This window comes from Phaseolus vulgaris, chromosome 7, assembly GCF_000499845.2.
Source record: "Phaseolus vulgaris cultivar G19833 chromosome 7, P. vulgaris v2.0, whole genome shotgun sequence".
NCBI classification, from domain to species: Eukaryota; Viridiplantae; Streptophyta; class Magnoliopsida; order Fabales; family Fabaceae; genus Phaseolus; species Phaseolus vulgaris.
In genome coordinates, this window is record NC_023753.2 from 30,725,168 (window position 1) to 30,740,495 (window position 15,328).

The 15,328-nt window shown below is 30.8% G+C and overlaps 1 protein-coding gene across 1 annotated transcript; it reads left to right on the forward strand.

Annotated features, from left to right (window-relative positions):
- The first annotated feature begins 6,226 nt into the window (after positions 1–6,226).
- LOC137829920 (light-inducible protein CPRF2-like) lies at positions 6,227–13,418 on the forward strand. The gene is made up of 6 exons (XM_068636945.1): positions 6,227–6,794; positions 8,551–8,647; positions 8,921–9,137; positions 12,280–12,355; positions 12,472–12,597; positions 12,812–13,418. The coding sequence occupies exons 1-6, from the start codon at positions 6,345–6,347 to the stop codon at positions 13,205–13,207; spliced, it is 1,362 nt and encodes a 453-aa protein (XP_068493046.1). The 5' UTR covers positions 6,227–6,344; the 3' UTR covers positions 13,208–13,418.
- The last annotated feature ends 1,910 nt before the right edge of the window (positions 13,419–15,328 follow it).

The following is a 15,328-nucleotide window of genomic DNA, read 5'->3' on the forward strand; positions in this document are numbered from 1 at the left end:
AATTATATCAATTAAAAATTATATATTGTATGAATACCAAAATCAAAATTTTAATATTGATTTTACTAAAAGCTAAACTGCTTCAAAATTCTATTAAAAGATCAATAGACAAAGCATTGCGTATGGGCATTTATCCGGATGAATACTATTTATCCGGATGAGATGACACCGATTTTGTATTCACTAATTATATTAGATTTAGAAGTGTAAAAATAAAAAATAATTTATCCTTCCTTGTATGTATTCAGTGATTTATGAAAAAAATCACATAAATAATATAAGTTTTTACATTATTACCATTGTATTACTCTGCCAAAAAAAATATAAATTAATTATATTATAAAAAAAAATATTAAATATATTTATAATAAAAATAAAAATATTATATATTTTATATATTTATAATAAAATAAAAATACTATATATTAATAAATAAATAAATAAAATTAATTATATTATAAAATTTATATACATAACCGTAATATATAATCAACTATGTATATAATTCTATACACAATCGATCGATTATGTATAGAATACAATTAATTATGAAAATATTATTATTATTATTAAAAAATATAAATTAATTAATTTTATTATTATTAAATATTTTTAAAGAATTAAATAAATTTGTAAACTTATATTTTACATTTTTTATCAAATTTTAAAAAAAAAAATCTACAATCATCCGATTAAATTTTTTCTCACAAATTTATTTAACATAATTCAATTCAAACAATTTTATTTATTTTACACTCAGATCATTCTAAATTTATTCACTCAAATCTTTACACATTTCCTCCTAATCCAAACATAAGATAAAACAATTTTAACCAATAACAAATTATTAACACCTTAATTAGGATAAACTATAATTTGCTCCTTAAGTAAATTTTGAAATTGTAAAATAATTTTCTTCACTGTCGCATCTGAAAATTCTCAAATCTCTGTATTAAATAATCATCGCAATTGTAATCTGTATTTAGTTGTCAAAACATAAATTTGTTGAAAAAGATAAATTTCAATATAGAGTATGTTAGACTTTTATTTGTGTCATTGCAAATAAAATAAGTATTGCAAGCTGTCTAGGTTAAAAAAATGGTAATGCTCTATGTTCAAATTTAAAAGTAATTAAGTTAATAATTTTATGATTATTAAACAAGTGGATCAACAACACACAATTATTTCAATTGAATTTATAGTTTTCTTTAAATATAAATTCGTACGATGATATCTTATTCACGTTAATTTTCTTTTTTTATATTATTTTATTATTTTAATAAATAAAGTTATTAAGAGTAAATTTTAAGGACAACTCATTCTTATGAAATTTTGTAAAGATTTACAAATTTTGAATATAAAGGAATATATCAGATTTAACAACTCTTATATAAGAATATATATTTATAGATGATTTGATTAATTTAACAAATGATAAATTTGTATAATACTGGATTAGAAAATATTTTTTATTTTTATTTTCAGAAGTTTATAGATATGTGTCTTTTTAATTTTTAAAAAATATATACAAAGAGTAGTCTTTTTCGGTAGATATTGTAAAAGAATTAGATCAATTTAACAATTTAAATTTGTTTGACTATCTAAACATCTCATGTTTCCGGTGACAGCTTGCTTATTCCGCTGGCTTCAGTTTCCTTTTGGTAATTTGGGCCAAATGTCCGTATTTCCTATTTGGGCCCACCTATTGGCACCCCAATTTACATTTTGAAACCAGGACTTTTCAATTTTGTTATTGATCTTGTTTTAATTATTTTAAAAAAATAAACCTACACAAACAGGTTTAAGCAACGTTAACGCAAAGGAGAGACCAAATTTCATTGTTTAAGTAGAAAGTATGAGTTAAAAAATTAGAACCATTTTTTTATTTTGACAACGACAAATTTTATTTACCCAACATATTCTAGTTTGTCTTAGACATATATTCTTTAGAAGAAGTTAAGAATGTAGTGAGAGTTGAGATATTTGTGGTTTACCTGAGTAGTTGTATCGGCGAGCGTCACACAACCGATGTAATGTCTAGACTGGACCTCAATGTCGGGTCGATCGAACGTAGTCAAAGCATGTTGTTGGTTGTGCCGACCGATAGCTCAAGTCTAACTACGTCAATTGAGGTCATGAATGTTAATTCGTGATTAGGAATTAAGTAACTCAATCCTAAACACAGTTCAACCCCTTAACCTGACCCAATAAGAAAAGTTCACCATAGATAATATAAAATAAATAGCGCACATTCCAAAACAACATGTATTTCATTATCTATAGTACTCACAAAGTGTCAAACCTTTTTGCTAACTTAAGCGTCAGAGTGTTTTCTGCAAGTACTATCATTTGATGTTTGCGAGAAGACTCAGGATCAATGCTACTACGGAAGGAAGGTGAATAACGAGCAGAGAAGATTGGAAAGCAACGCGATCGACCACAAAAAGGAAGAAGACGCATTCTCTCAATAATTTTTCAGGTTCCAACCCTTACCCGATAACAACAATCAAATCCAAAGATGATTTATCATTTGAAAGGCATCAAACAACCTCTCTTTGTCTGCCATTGGTGTTTTGGAGATATGCCTTCCTTATAGAGACAAGGATGGGGCTACTTAACTTGCTTTTCATGCTCATAGTCAATATTATCTTTATATATTACGGTTATCACAATTGGAAAGTGATGTCACAGACCAAAATAAAGCACCATGTCCCATTGATAACACTAATCAAGTGCAGTTTAAGATTCAGTCAATCATTCAAAACCATTTTTTTTTATGAGCAAAGATGTAATTTCAATGAATGGTGCACTAGCATGATGTTGTTATTACAATTTAATTAAAATTGTGATTTGTAATTAAAAACTGTGATGTGAAATGAGTGCATGTAAAACAAAATAAAGATGAGAAAGAAGGTTTGATTTTGAGAAAAGTGAAGTCGATAAAAGGAGAAAGCGAGTGTCCTTGGAGAGTTGCTTATATTTGAGTTTTGATTCTCTTGTCTCTAACACAGCACTTCACAATGACGAAGTCCAAATTGCATTGTATTTGTCATGTCCTAATTCAAATGTATCTGTCTCTGTGAGTAGCTGTGAGCACTCCACTTGTAATCAATCCCCAAATCCTTTTATTCATGCTTCCTTCTTTTTCTCATTCTTTAAAGAATATATACACACACATAAAAGACTAATCAATAAATGATATTTTTTGTGAGGTCTTTTTCCATATTTAAGATTTCCTTTCAAACTCAAACAAGTTGTAATTCGAGGTAAAGATAAGTACGTAGCATTCATATTGAATATCAGAAAACGATGGTTTTACAGTTGTGAAAAAAGTTTTGAATGCAAAAAAAAATCGATTGATTTCCGTATTTTTTTTTGTTTTTATTACAGTTTTTCTTAAGTACACTAAATGTTTCTTTTTTCCTTGTCCAGAAATAAATGGAGCTTAATCACTCTAAGTGCCTCTTTGGATTACGGGGTACACTATTTCTGAAGACGGAAGTGAGGAAGGTGGTTTGGATTTGGAAGATGATGTGTGAGGATGTGAGAAGAAAATGAGGTTGTTTAGATTGATTTATGTTAGAGTGGATGTATGATGAAAACTTATGGGAGTTTGTGAGTGATGTAATAGATGTTTAAGACAAAGGTAAATTTTTAATCTTATATTTTACATCTTTAAAAAAAATCAAAATACCCTCATAACCATCACATCACTCACAAATTTTAATAAATTTTTCTCACAAAATACTCAATTTCTTCATACTTTCTTCTCGAATCCTCACACGTTGAATTCCTCAAATATTTTTCTTTCTTTTCCAAACACAACCTAAATAAACTACTACAAATACAAATGTATTTCTATGCCCATACATCACAATAAAGATTAGACCACCCTAGACAAACACATAATATTATTGTTCATCATTGTTTTCGAAACTACTCACAACTTACTCCTAAACATTGAAGATTTCACCCATTGATGACTCCAACATTTAAATCTTTTTTTTATAAAATAATTTTAAATTTAAATAAAAAAATAGGCAGATAAGAAAAAAAGTATTAGTACAAATGGTTCAAGACTTTTCTAAGAAGTATGTATTATGAAGTGAGCTTTAAACCTAATTCAACTCCATAAAACTGGTTCATGGGGTGAGGTTTGCACCAACTTATAGGGATCTCCAATGTACCTCCTCATACCGAGAGTGACAGCTCGTGCGTGAAACAACATATTATGGGTGGTCATAACAGCCTAATAGCGGGTGGTACAATAAGCCCAACAAACACTCGTTAAAATAGACTTTAAATGACTCTGATACTATATAACGAAGTGAAATTTAAGTCTAACTCAACCCCATAAAACCGGCTCATGGGGTGAGGTTTGCACCCACTTATATACAATGAAATATCATCATCTCTAGTCGATATAAGATCTCCAACAGTATGCACTTGTTGTGATCTTTATATAAATTATTTATTTCATTTTATTGAAATTATTAATAATGTAATGTTTTAAAAATGTGGATGAATAAAGTAAAGTTTGTGGACATTTTCGTATTTTGATCTTATTTTTCCCAAAACATGAAAAGGTATTGTTATTTTTCCTAAAATGGAAAAGCTTTTGTTGATTCCATAAAAAAAAAGGTTTGAATGATCTTTGTAAAGTTATCATGTGATGCGAGTACGACAGCTTTTTACGGTTCATGAAGTTGGAGTGAGAATTGACCACACTCCACAATGAATGACATAACACAAGTACACAAACCCTCCCTCCCCTTCCTTATACTGGTAAGTAGAATTGAAAATATCAACATTTTATTCTAATTTTAAAATAAAAAAATAAGTACAAATATTTTGACATTCTTTCTTAGTATAATTGTAAAAATTTACAAAAAAAGGTCGACGACTATAAATATATATATATATATATAATAAAATATTATTCGATAATCGATTATATAATATATATATATATATATATATATATATATATTAGAATAATATATTTGACATGTCTTAATTGTCACGTTGTTGTTTTCTCAAGGTTGTATAAAATAATACTTTGTGGTTATATTTTAGTCATAGAGAAAATGAAATTTTAAAAATATTAAATTAGTAATAAAAAGAATTTATTTTTTTGTTATTTATTTTAAAAATATATTTAATAAGTATTTTCTTTTGTACATTATGTATTTTCTGTGTTTTACATTATTTGAACCTCTTTAATTAGTTGATGATGTTAAATTACATATATTGATTTAATATTAATTGACCGAAATCATTAGATGTAATGTTCCAAACGCATTAGATGATGTCAAATCACATTTTCATACTAGAGAATGTCATAACAATTTTTTTTTATATATATATATATATATATACTTTTACAAAATAATATAGAGAAATCATCAATTGCATTTTATTGATCTAGAATAATTCATGATACTCAATATCTTCTGAAATATTTGTATTGAGCCTATCTTACCAAAAAATAACATTTTATCCATTCTAAACATTATGTTTTGCAAACATCAACTCAATGGTGTCAGACTAGTTTATTATATAAACACTATCATCATAATATTGCAATTCACCAATGTCTCACTATCTGATATCTTAATTTATGCGTTGTAGTTTACATTAATCTAATATTTTTTTTATTAATAGATTCATGTACTCAAAATGATACCATCTCAATGTCTCTTACCACACATTTATAAAAGAACCACAATTCACTCATAAAGAATCATAACATCCATAAAAGACTCACAAAACGATAAAAAATGTCACCAACCACATGAATAATAACACACAATATACAACACTAAATGTGTCCGAGAATTAGATATCCAGAATGCATTCATTTTATCATCATCATTAATATCATTAATATCATAAATACACAAAAATACATTTATACAAATCAACACAATGCAAGATCACTTTGTTCAACACTACATCACTTTAGTGACACACAACTTGAACAACTTTCACACATTTACATACTTTCATTAATTTTTTATTCCAATCTTCCGCAACAATAAAATCTTCACTAATGAATGAAAGAAGTTGATACACCATCATCTCTCTTCCTTTATTTTCTTGCATGTTTCTGAACCACCAAAGAAAGTATAATTTGTTTTACGATGTAAGTTTATTTGTAGTCCTTTTGTTTTCCATGATTTAGAAATATATGCATATAAAATATTATTTTAGTAAAAACTAGCTCGTGTTTGTGTTTGCATGATGGATGGGTTATATAATATGAGTGGTTGATGACAGGAGAGAAAAATTGAAAAAAGAAAAGATTGGATGTCGTCCCCCAGTGGTGTCTAATTTTGACCTATATGCCCCGGGGCTCTCGTTTTGTACAGCCGCGACCCTCCTCCCCTTCCTTCGCATCACATCACACACAATCAAACGATATGGATAGGGTCTTCTCAGTTGACGAAATCTCCGATCACTTCTGGCCATCGCCGCCGATCCCCGTCTCCGCCGCCGATGAGGCCTCCAAGATGAGCCGCAGCGCTTCCGAGTGGGCCTTCCAACGCTTCCTCCAGGAAGCTTCCGCACCCTCTCCCCCCTCTCCTTCCTCCGCCGCCACCGCCGCTCCTGCCGCCCCCTCCGACGTCGTCTTGGTCGAGATCGATGATCATCCCAAACCTGCCCCGGCTCCTCCCCTAAACGCTGCCGTTTTGCCCAATACCCCTGCTCCCGTGCCCCTTGACTCCGATGAGTACCAGGCCTTCCTCAAGAGCAAGCTCAACCTTGCATGCGCAGCTGTCGCCATGACTAGGGTAATTATTTTCTTCCTCACCTTTCTTCCTCGTCCAATGTCTGCTCCGCTTCGCCTGTGCGAATCAAACGATTCCATTAGTTCTGATTTGGATCTGTTTTGCGTTTTAACTTTTCTTCGTCTTCGGTTAATTGTTTTGCATGCATTTTTTGTTTATTTATTTGCACTCTGGGGTCTGCTTATTCATTTAGGAGCCAACGCGACCATATCATATTTTTAAATTAAACAGGGAAACGTTGAATCGCACCACACTGTAGGGTTGTTCTTAAAGTCATTAAGCCATTTCAATTCTGAATGCAAAAATTTGAAGACGATACATATCATATTCAGGTGCAACTATTATGTTACAAGTGAACCACTAATTTCATTCATTCTTTAAGTGTTACCTTCTCTCCTAAATGATCCTTTAAGTCGAACAAATTACATAATAGTCTCTAAAATATTTAAAAACTTATCAAATTCGACTTTGGGATCAAAATACTGATTCAGTATTTAAGTATTACTTAGAGGGATTTGATAATGTAAACCCATTTGTCGTTTGGACGGAGTGCGTTGCCAAATTATATCTATTATTAATCTTGAAATACGTCTTGGTGTAGCTTCCTAACATACCCCTACTAAAGAAGCATACTTCTCCTTATAAACCAAGTGGGAAGATACTAGCAATTGTTCATACGATTTGCTAACATAGATCCACTTATTATTTGAGTACATTAGCAAATTATAACTACACGATAAAGTTTGAAGAACATATGGGTGCATCTTTTTAACGTACTCTTACTAAAAGACAAGTGGGTTTATCTTAGTAAATCTCTTAAATAGTTTTAATTTTAGTTATCCGAGTCTTACTATTTACTATTCAAACTTGTGTAATTTCTCAACACCGGGACGAATCAACAATTTATATATATGTGTATCTATGTATGTATATTTTTTACCTTTTCACCAATTCTCGTGAAAAAATTAAAAACTCATTTGAGGTTCAATTTTCGAATGAAAAGGAATTGAAATAATACTTGTGAACTTTTCCTATATGATTATTCTACTACTTTATTAATCACTCATTCATTCAATGCTCGTACTGTAGTTAGACATGTAATTGCTTCATTTCCAGTCTTCTAAAATAAGGGTTTCACAAACTCATATATAACTAATATTTTTGTTTTATATGACTTTTACTTAAGTTGTTTTATCTATTTATAGCTTAAACTGTTTACATTGAACACTATGTATTGTCTACATGAGATTTGTTCCACTTTCTGCCCTTGTACTCATCTTGAAAGGCTTCATATTCATCTGGCTTTAGTTGCTTTCTGGAAGCAGTTTTGAAGTAATTTGTCTCTAAATCTTACGATTCATACAAATTATGATTTAAAATTCAAATAATCAATCAGCTATTCATGATCCAAATTTTGATTGGATAGCGTTGCTTTATTACTTTAAGAACTATTCAGGAGACAAAATAATAGTTTGTGTACGAAACTGGTGGTTTATTACCTGTTTATGCATTTCAGAGTGATACTGATATATTACTTGTTTTTGTTCTTCCTGGGGTACAAAGCAATATTAATTAGCCTTCTGAAATTCAGTTCAAAAGCATGTGTTTTCAACAAATAGCCAGAAAAGATTAGGAGGAAGCATCCGAATAGAAGATCTTCAATGTATTCCATGAAGAGCTTTATATTTGTATCTACTCTCATCTTTCCCAACTGAGAATTGAACCAGTATCTAATCTTTTTCTCTACTCTCTGCAATAGGCATCTTTGGCTAAATCTCAAGAGCCAATCCCTTTTGTTGATGGTGGATCACAGCCTATCGATCCTTCTCAAGTTGGATCTCAGACTACTTCTAAAGGTTTGAATTGGTAAATATTTATGCATACATGTATTAAAAGGGTTAAATGAAAAAACAGGGTTGATAAATTAGAGTTTCCGGAATGCTGAGTAGCAGTTGCATGAGTGAGTTAAATGCATAATCTGTATTTACAATTTTATTTTTTATCTGAACACTATTGCCTTCTTTCATTGACCTGTTTAGTATTTTTTTGAGCAGCTTTATAGGTTGATTCTATCTCTTTTTGTATGGATAATACCTATTGAATTATGTCAAACTTATATGTCTATGTAGCATCTATCCCTTCTGGAAATGATCCATCTAACTTACAAGACAAAGATACGAACGTACCAGTTGGGATGCCTTCCATACCTTCCATGCAAAAGAAACCTGTTGTTGCAGTTAGGCCATCAACAAGTGGATCATCAAGAGAACTGTCAGATGATGAGGATGCTGAGGGAGAGACATCTATGAATGATATGGACCCTGCTGATGCAAAAAGAGTAAGGAGGTAACAATATTCTAAAAATTGCTTGATTTTATAGAAAATGCTGGTTACTTCTTTTATACGCAGGAGTTAAATGTAATATCATGTAATTGTGCTCATAGCACAGTCATAGTATTGCATGATTAGTGCGATTCCATATGATTTAAGCAACGGGTGATAAAAATCAGTGAGCGAATAATTTTCATGCTTGAATCACACAATGATTCAGTGAATCGCAGTAATTGCGATCTGGACAAGAATAACACTATTCATGCCTAAGTTCTGTTAGGCCTCAGAAGGAGTTGTTACATTCCACTACTTTTCTAAGGCTGTCACTCTTGCCATGAGCGACTTTTTTGCTGCTGAAATAAAAGTAAACAGCAGCCAGAGCGGACGGTGGCCTGGGTGGACAAATCATGTTGTGCTGCAGTTATAACTTCTGTTTCGCTCATGGCTGTGCCCGGGTAAAGAAATGACTTGGTTCCCAACCTTAACTGACCTATAACCCTAAATAATAGTGTATTACTTTAGCATTTAGTAGCTTGATATACAGTGTTTTAACTGACTTTGGACCATCAATTTTATCTTTTAACTATTGACATGATATTAATGTTTTTTCTAATATCAAATAAAAAGAAATTAATTAATACGATAAATATTTTTGTGTCAATTACTGGTTATTATCTTTTGTCATAAAATCTAGGTTCAATGACTTATTTAGTCCCACAATTTTTATTTTTAAATTTCGTTCCACAATTATTGAAAGCCTCAATTTGGTCCCACTTTTTTTCAAAAATAGGTCAATGTTTGCCCTTCTGTTAAACTGATGGAAACTGTGCTTAAGCAATGCGAACATGTTGCTGTTGTTGTTGATGTGTAAATTAAGAATTAAATGAGGTCTCAAAAAACTGTTGGCATTCATGGGGTTTGGGGAGGTGCTCTTCTTCGGGCTTAGGGTTGCATGGTTATTTGGTTTATGAGGTCATCTCCATTGCAGGGGTCATGCCTAGGGTCATAAGTTTAAAATTTGGGTCTTGTAAGATCTCCTCATTTAAGTATGCTAACATGATATACAATTTAAGACCCTGGACTATAAGAATAAAAAAAAGTTTTCTGCCTTAAAAAGACATCTGTTTTTGTCAACAACCAAATAAAAAATTATTAAAATGTAGGTCTTATAAGACCCTTATATTGGAGTAAAATTTACAAGGAGGTTTTAAAAATGTTGTGACACATTGAGATTCATAAAAAGTAAATTAAGACTTCATGTGATGACTTTTGCAATGGAGATGACTTGAGAAGAATGTTCCCTTTCCTTTCTTGTGTAATTGGTTGTTTATCTCTTTTTCCTCCATTTTCTCTTTCTTAAATCACAAAACCCTTTTTCTGCTCTCTATGCCGTTCCCACATGTTAGATTCCTTGTTTCCCAATTCAAAGATTGTGTGTTCATTGATATTTTGTGATTTTGATTTTGGGGTTTCCTTCTTTTTTTAGGGTGACTAATGGGTGTTGAGAAATTTATGGGATTTTGAATCTGTGTTTGAGTTCTTTGGTGGAGTGATTGATTTTGGTGTTTCTGATAGATCTTGTGGTTTTCAATGATGGGGTGTTTGCTGATTTTACTTGAATTGAGTTCATTTATCTGTTGTTTGGAGCACATGGCACTATCAGAATGTAATGGGAATATGCTGTTTTCTTCCCAATAGCTGATTGTCAACTTTAACCCACCATTTCTTAAAGGTCATCTCCATTGTAAGAGTCATATTATTAGGTTTTAACTTACTTTTTGTGGATCCCCTATCTCACGTTAGTTTTAAGATCGCATGGTAACTTGTTTCAATGCAAGGTTCGTATAAGATCTCACTTTAATAATATTTTTCACTGAACTTATTGGGAAAAAGTTGCTTTTAAGAAAAAAAATGATTTTTTATTCTAATGACCCAGAGTCTTGTTTAAGATCCATATTCTTAAATTTAATGTCATATCAGCACTTTTCAAGAGAGGCATTTTAAGACCTATGTCTTAAATTTTTGACCTCGTGTATAATCCCTCCAATGGAGATGTTCTAAGTTTGAAGTTGCAATGGGCTTTCTTTGTACATGCAGACCATGGGATTTTGATAATTTCCAATTTAAGTATTAAAATAAATTATTAATTAATTCATTATTTTAACTAATGAATATCCACCTTAATAAGATCACATTGTATTCTTCCTTCAGGCAATTACTTGGTGTTAGTGGAGGGAAAAAGCATTGAGTCAAATTCCGAAAGTGGACCAAATTGAAACTTTTAATAATTATAGGACGAAATTGAAACAAAATTAATAAATTTTGACACAAAAAGTCGTTAAACCTAAAATCTATTATGAAACATAGTAAAATACTCTCTCCATTATGATTTATAAGGAAAAAAAACTTTGTTAATCAATATAAACAAATCTGAACTACTTTTACTGGTTTTGATGATACTTGTAAAATATCCTTATGTTATAGTTTTTCAAATAAAAATACTTTATATAATATATTTAATAGCAGAATATTTATTATAAATTTCAATATTATTCTAATATAACCAATATAATTGAACTCATGCATCTCATACTTGTGCAGAGTTATGTTTTTCAGCTATTGATCATGAATATGATTTTTTTAATGTCTTTGTTTGCATATGCTATCTTTTGTTATTCATCATGAATCTATTAATGTTTCGGAAAATGGTTCTTTCAAGTCATAATTTGAATTCTGATTCAACTACCTTTGTTCATATTGATTTAGATGTTTTGTTTACTCATAAGATTTGCCAGCTCCTGCCCTGTACACTAAGTGATTGGCATGCTGGAAAATTTTCATCGAGTATTACATTAGAGTTTTGAAGCAAGATTGATGCTGTTTTCTCGATTTTTTTCCCTACGAACAGTGTATAATCGGTATGAAAAAAAAATGTCAGAACATTTTGTCTATCAAACGTAAGATGTGAGGGATTATGTACTTTCTAGTTCATACAGTTAGATTAAACAAATTTCATATTGGTTGCAAGTTTTACTGAAGCAATTTTTTTCAAAGATAGGATTCCAGTTTTACCCTTTTATAGTGATATTGATATTGATTTGTTCTACTGGGGGACAAATTCTATTTCGGTCAATATCTAATAACATTTATATCTCAGGATGTTATCCAATAGAGAGTCTGCCCGGCGCTCTAGAAGAAGAAAGCAGGCTCATTTAACTGACCTAGAAACACAGGTTTGTGTATTCTATTTATAGAATTGAATTGTTTCTCCGCTCCCTTTTGTGTGTTAGATGATTAGTCTTCGCATGAAAACATTGATGCTTTATGACATTTTATTCTATCATCTTAGGTTTCTCAATTAAGAGGTGAAAATTCTACCTTGTTGAAGCGCCTTACTGATGTAAGTCAGAAATACAGTGAATCTGCTGTTGACAACAGAGTTTTAAAAGCTGATGTTGAAACATTAAGAGCAAAGGTAATGGTCCTACTTTATACTTGGTCTAAAATCTATTAGGAGCAAACCTACCGGCTCTTTCTTACAAATTCCATGAGTTGGATGAAGAATGGTGTCCAATCATATTTTTCAGTGAAGAGAAACTATATTAAAAGTTACATTGCCAATTGCTTCACCTGTATTGACAAAGATCTGACATGTTTGTCATTGCCTGCCATGCTATTTTCATTTTTAGGTGAAGATGGCTGAAGAGACTGTCAAAAGAATTACTGGGTTGAACCCAATGGTTCATGCCATGGCTGACATGTCATCATTGGGCATGCCATTATTTGATGGAAGAAGCCCTTCAGACACTTCAGCTGATGCAGCTGTTCCTGTGCAAGATGATCATCATCAGTTCTATCAACCCACATCTAATAATCCTATTCCCAATCATGATCCAATAGTGAACGATGGATTGGGGGGCATATCTTCAATTGAAAATGTGCAGCAGAACTCTACAGAAGTGGTAGGTGGGAACAAGATGGGTCAAACTACTTCCCTGCAGCGGGTAGCTAGCTTGGAACATCTTCAGAAGCGGATTCGTGGTGGTGTGGATTCCTGTGGCCCTCCCTCTAATGGGAAGCAGTAGGTAGCCAAATTCTCTTGGATGCTTCGCCGAAAAGTTATAAAACAGTTATTTCAGTTATTATTTATAACTAAAGGCATATTCATCTGGAATACACACTGTTCATCAATTTGATGGATCACATGAGTCTGGATTCAATTAGTGCGCCCCGCAATTTGTTCTTTTCCAGAAAAAGAAAGATGAAATAAATTTTACAGCCGCCAAGTTTTAACAATTCTTAATGTCTACGATTTACCCCATCGGATTTTGTGTTACAGAAAACGGGGACTCTAAATAAATTGAGTGTAACAGTCAAGGGGGTTCTATGCAAAGTAAGTCTTTTCATATTTGAAAATTATGATTCCTGGCAATCATATATTTGACAGTTACGGTTTAAGAAATTACAAAAATCTGTTTGGTTAACTTTAAATATTTTGAGAATATTTATTACACTAAGTTCTTTAGTAAGAGTAAGGTGACGCTTTTACTGTACTGTTTTTTTCAACTTAATAATTTTGTGTCTTACCTCTTTTGTGTCAAAATTTTTTCGGGAAACGTTATTTTTTTTAATGTTACTTGTAAAACACAATATAAACGAGAAACAGACATGTGGGTGTGTATTCTGCACCTCCATATCTTCTTCTGTAAATTCTATACACAATCTCTATACTGTCAATTCTATACACAACCTGAAAATACATTTTTGTCTTTTTGTGTCATTTCATAGACTTTTTGTTTTTTTATTATGTAATTTGCAAACTCATTTGAAAAAAGACTTTTGAATTACAAAATTCGGAAGTTAAATAAGACTTCCGGATTATGTAATATGGAGAATAATCATGCATCTGAAAAATGATTTTCAGAGATAACTAATTATAAATTTAAAAAATGACTTTCAAATTTGGTAATCCAAAATATTATAAAGGAGTATTTTTGGAAATTTGAAAAATTTATGGAAGTGGGAGAAGAAGGTATCGATTACAACAGTCAGTGTGTGTATATATATACTCCAGAATTTATAAGTTCTTGTTCATTCTAATCATTTGCACATTATATACTCCTGAGAGTAAATTTCATGGGATAAATTTTATTACTGATTTATTTTTCTAAAATAGTACTTTTTTCAAGAAATATTTCTCGAACGAACCCAGTTAATATTTCTCTAAAATGAAGTTGTTTACTGTAGTAGTTGAGAAAGAACTGAATTCTTAACTGATTTTTTATCTCCGGTGTCAGAAAGAATTCAGTACCTGAAGTTTGGGAGTTTTCTCGGTTTTCTTTTTTGTTTTTTTAAAGGGGATTAAATCTCACTTTAATAATATTTTTTTTATTACAACCACAATATTTATTTTTTAATTCAAAAGTTTAAAATTAAAAATATATTTTTTAATTTTTCAAAAATCAATAATAATAAATTTAATTTTAAATTATATTACAATATCGATAAAGATCTATTAAATAAATTTTAGAGTAAAAGTGATATAATTTAAATGACACCTGGATATTTTATTATCAAAATAAATAAAAAATTATAAATAGAAAATTCAGTTATTCAGGTTGCATTTTAAAAGAACCACTATCTCTTTAAAAATTTCTCTTTTGATTATCGGAGTTTGTCATTAGACTCCTGACAGTGAATATTACAAGATTGTCCGGTCAAAATCTTTGATAGAGTAAGTTCTGAACTTATTAGGTTTCTTTTTGTCTAGGCTTTGCATATGACTCTTTTAGCTTTAGGGTTCATCTCTGTTAACTGAGGATCATAGTGATATAATTAGATTTTTTATCAGGACTCTGTGGTGCATGTTAAGCTATCTTGAGCTTTTTGATAGATTGGGAGCTCTTAGTAAGCATCTTCTCAAGTTCAGGTAAGGAAAACTAGTTTTAAATTTCCAACAAAACCTTAGGCTATTTGGATGTGGGGGCTACGTGGTCACCAATATCAAAATTTCTTGTAGGATTGTTTGTTTTGAGTATAATAGAGTTTGATTGAAATTAGAATGTGAAATTTTATATATGATAGATGTTATCAAATTATATTGTTTTGATTTGAGTAAGTAAATGAATGTAATTAAATAGTTTGATGAATCACTTAAAGGATAATGTTGCTTAGTATCGATTGTTTTGATGTTGATTTAGAGTAAT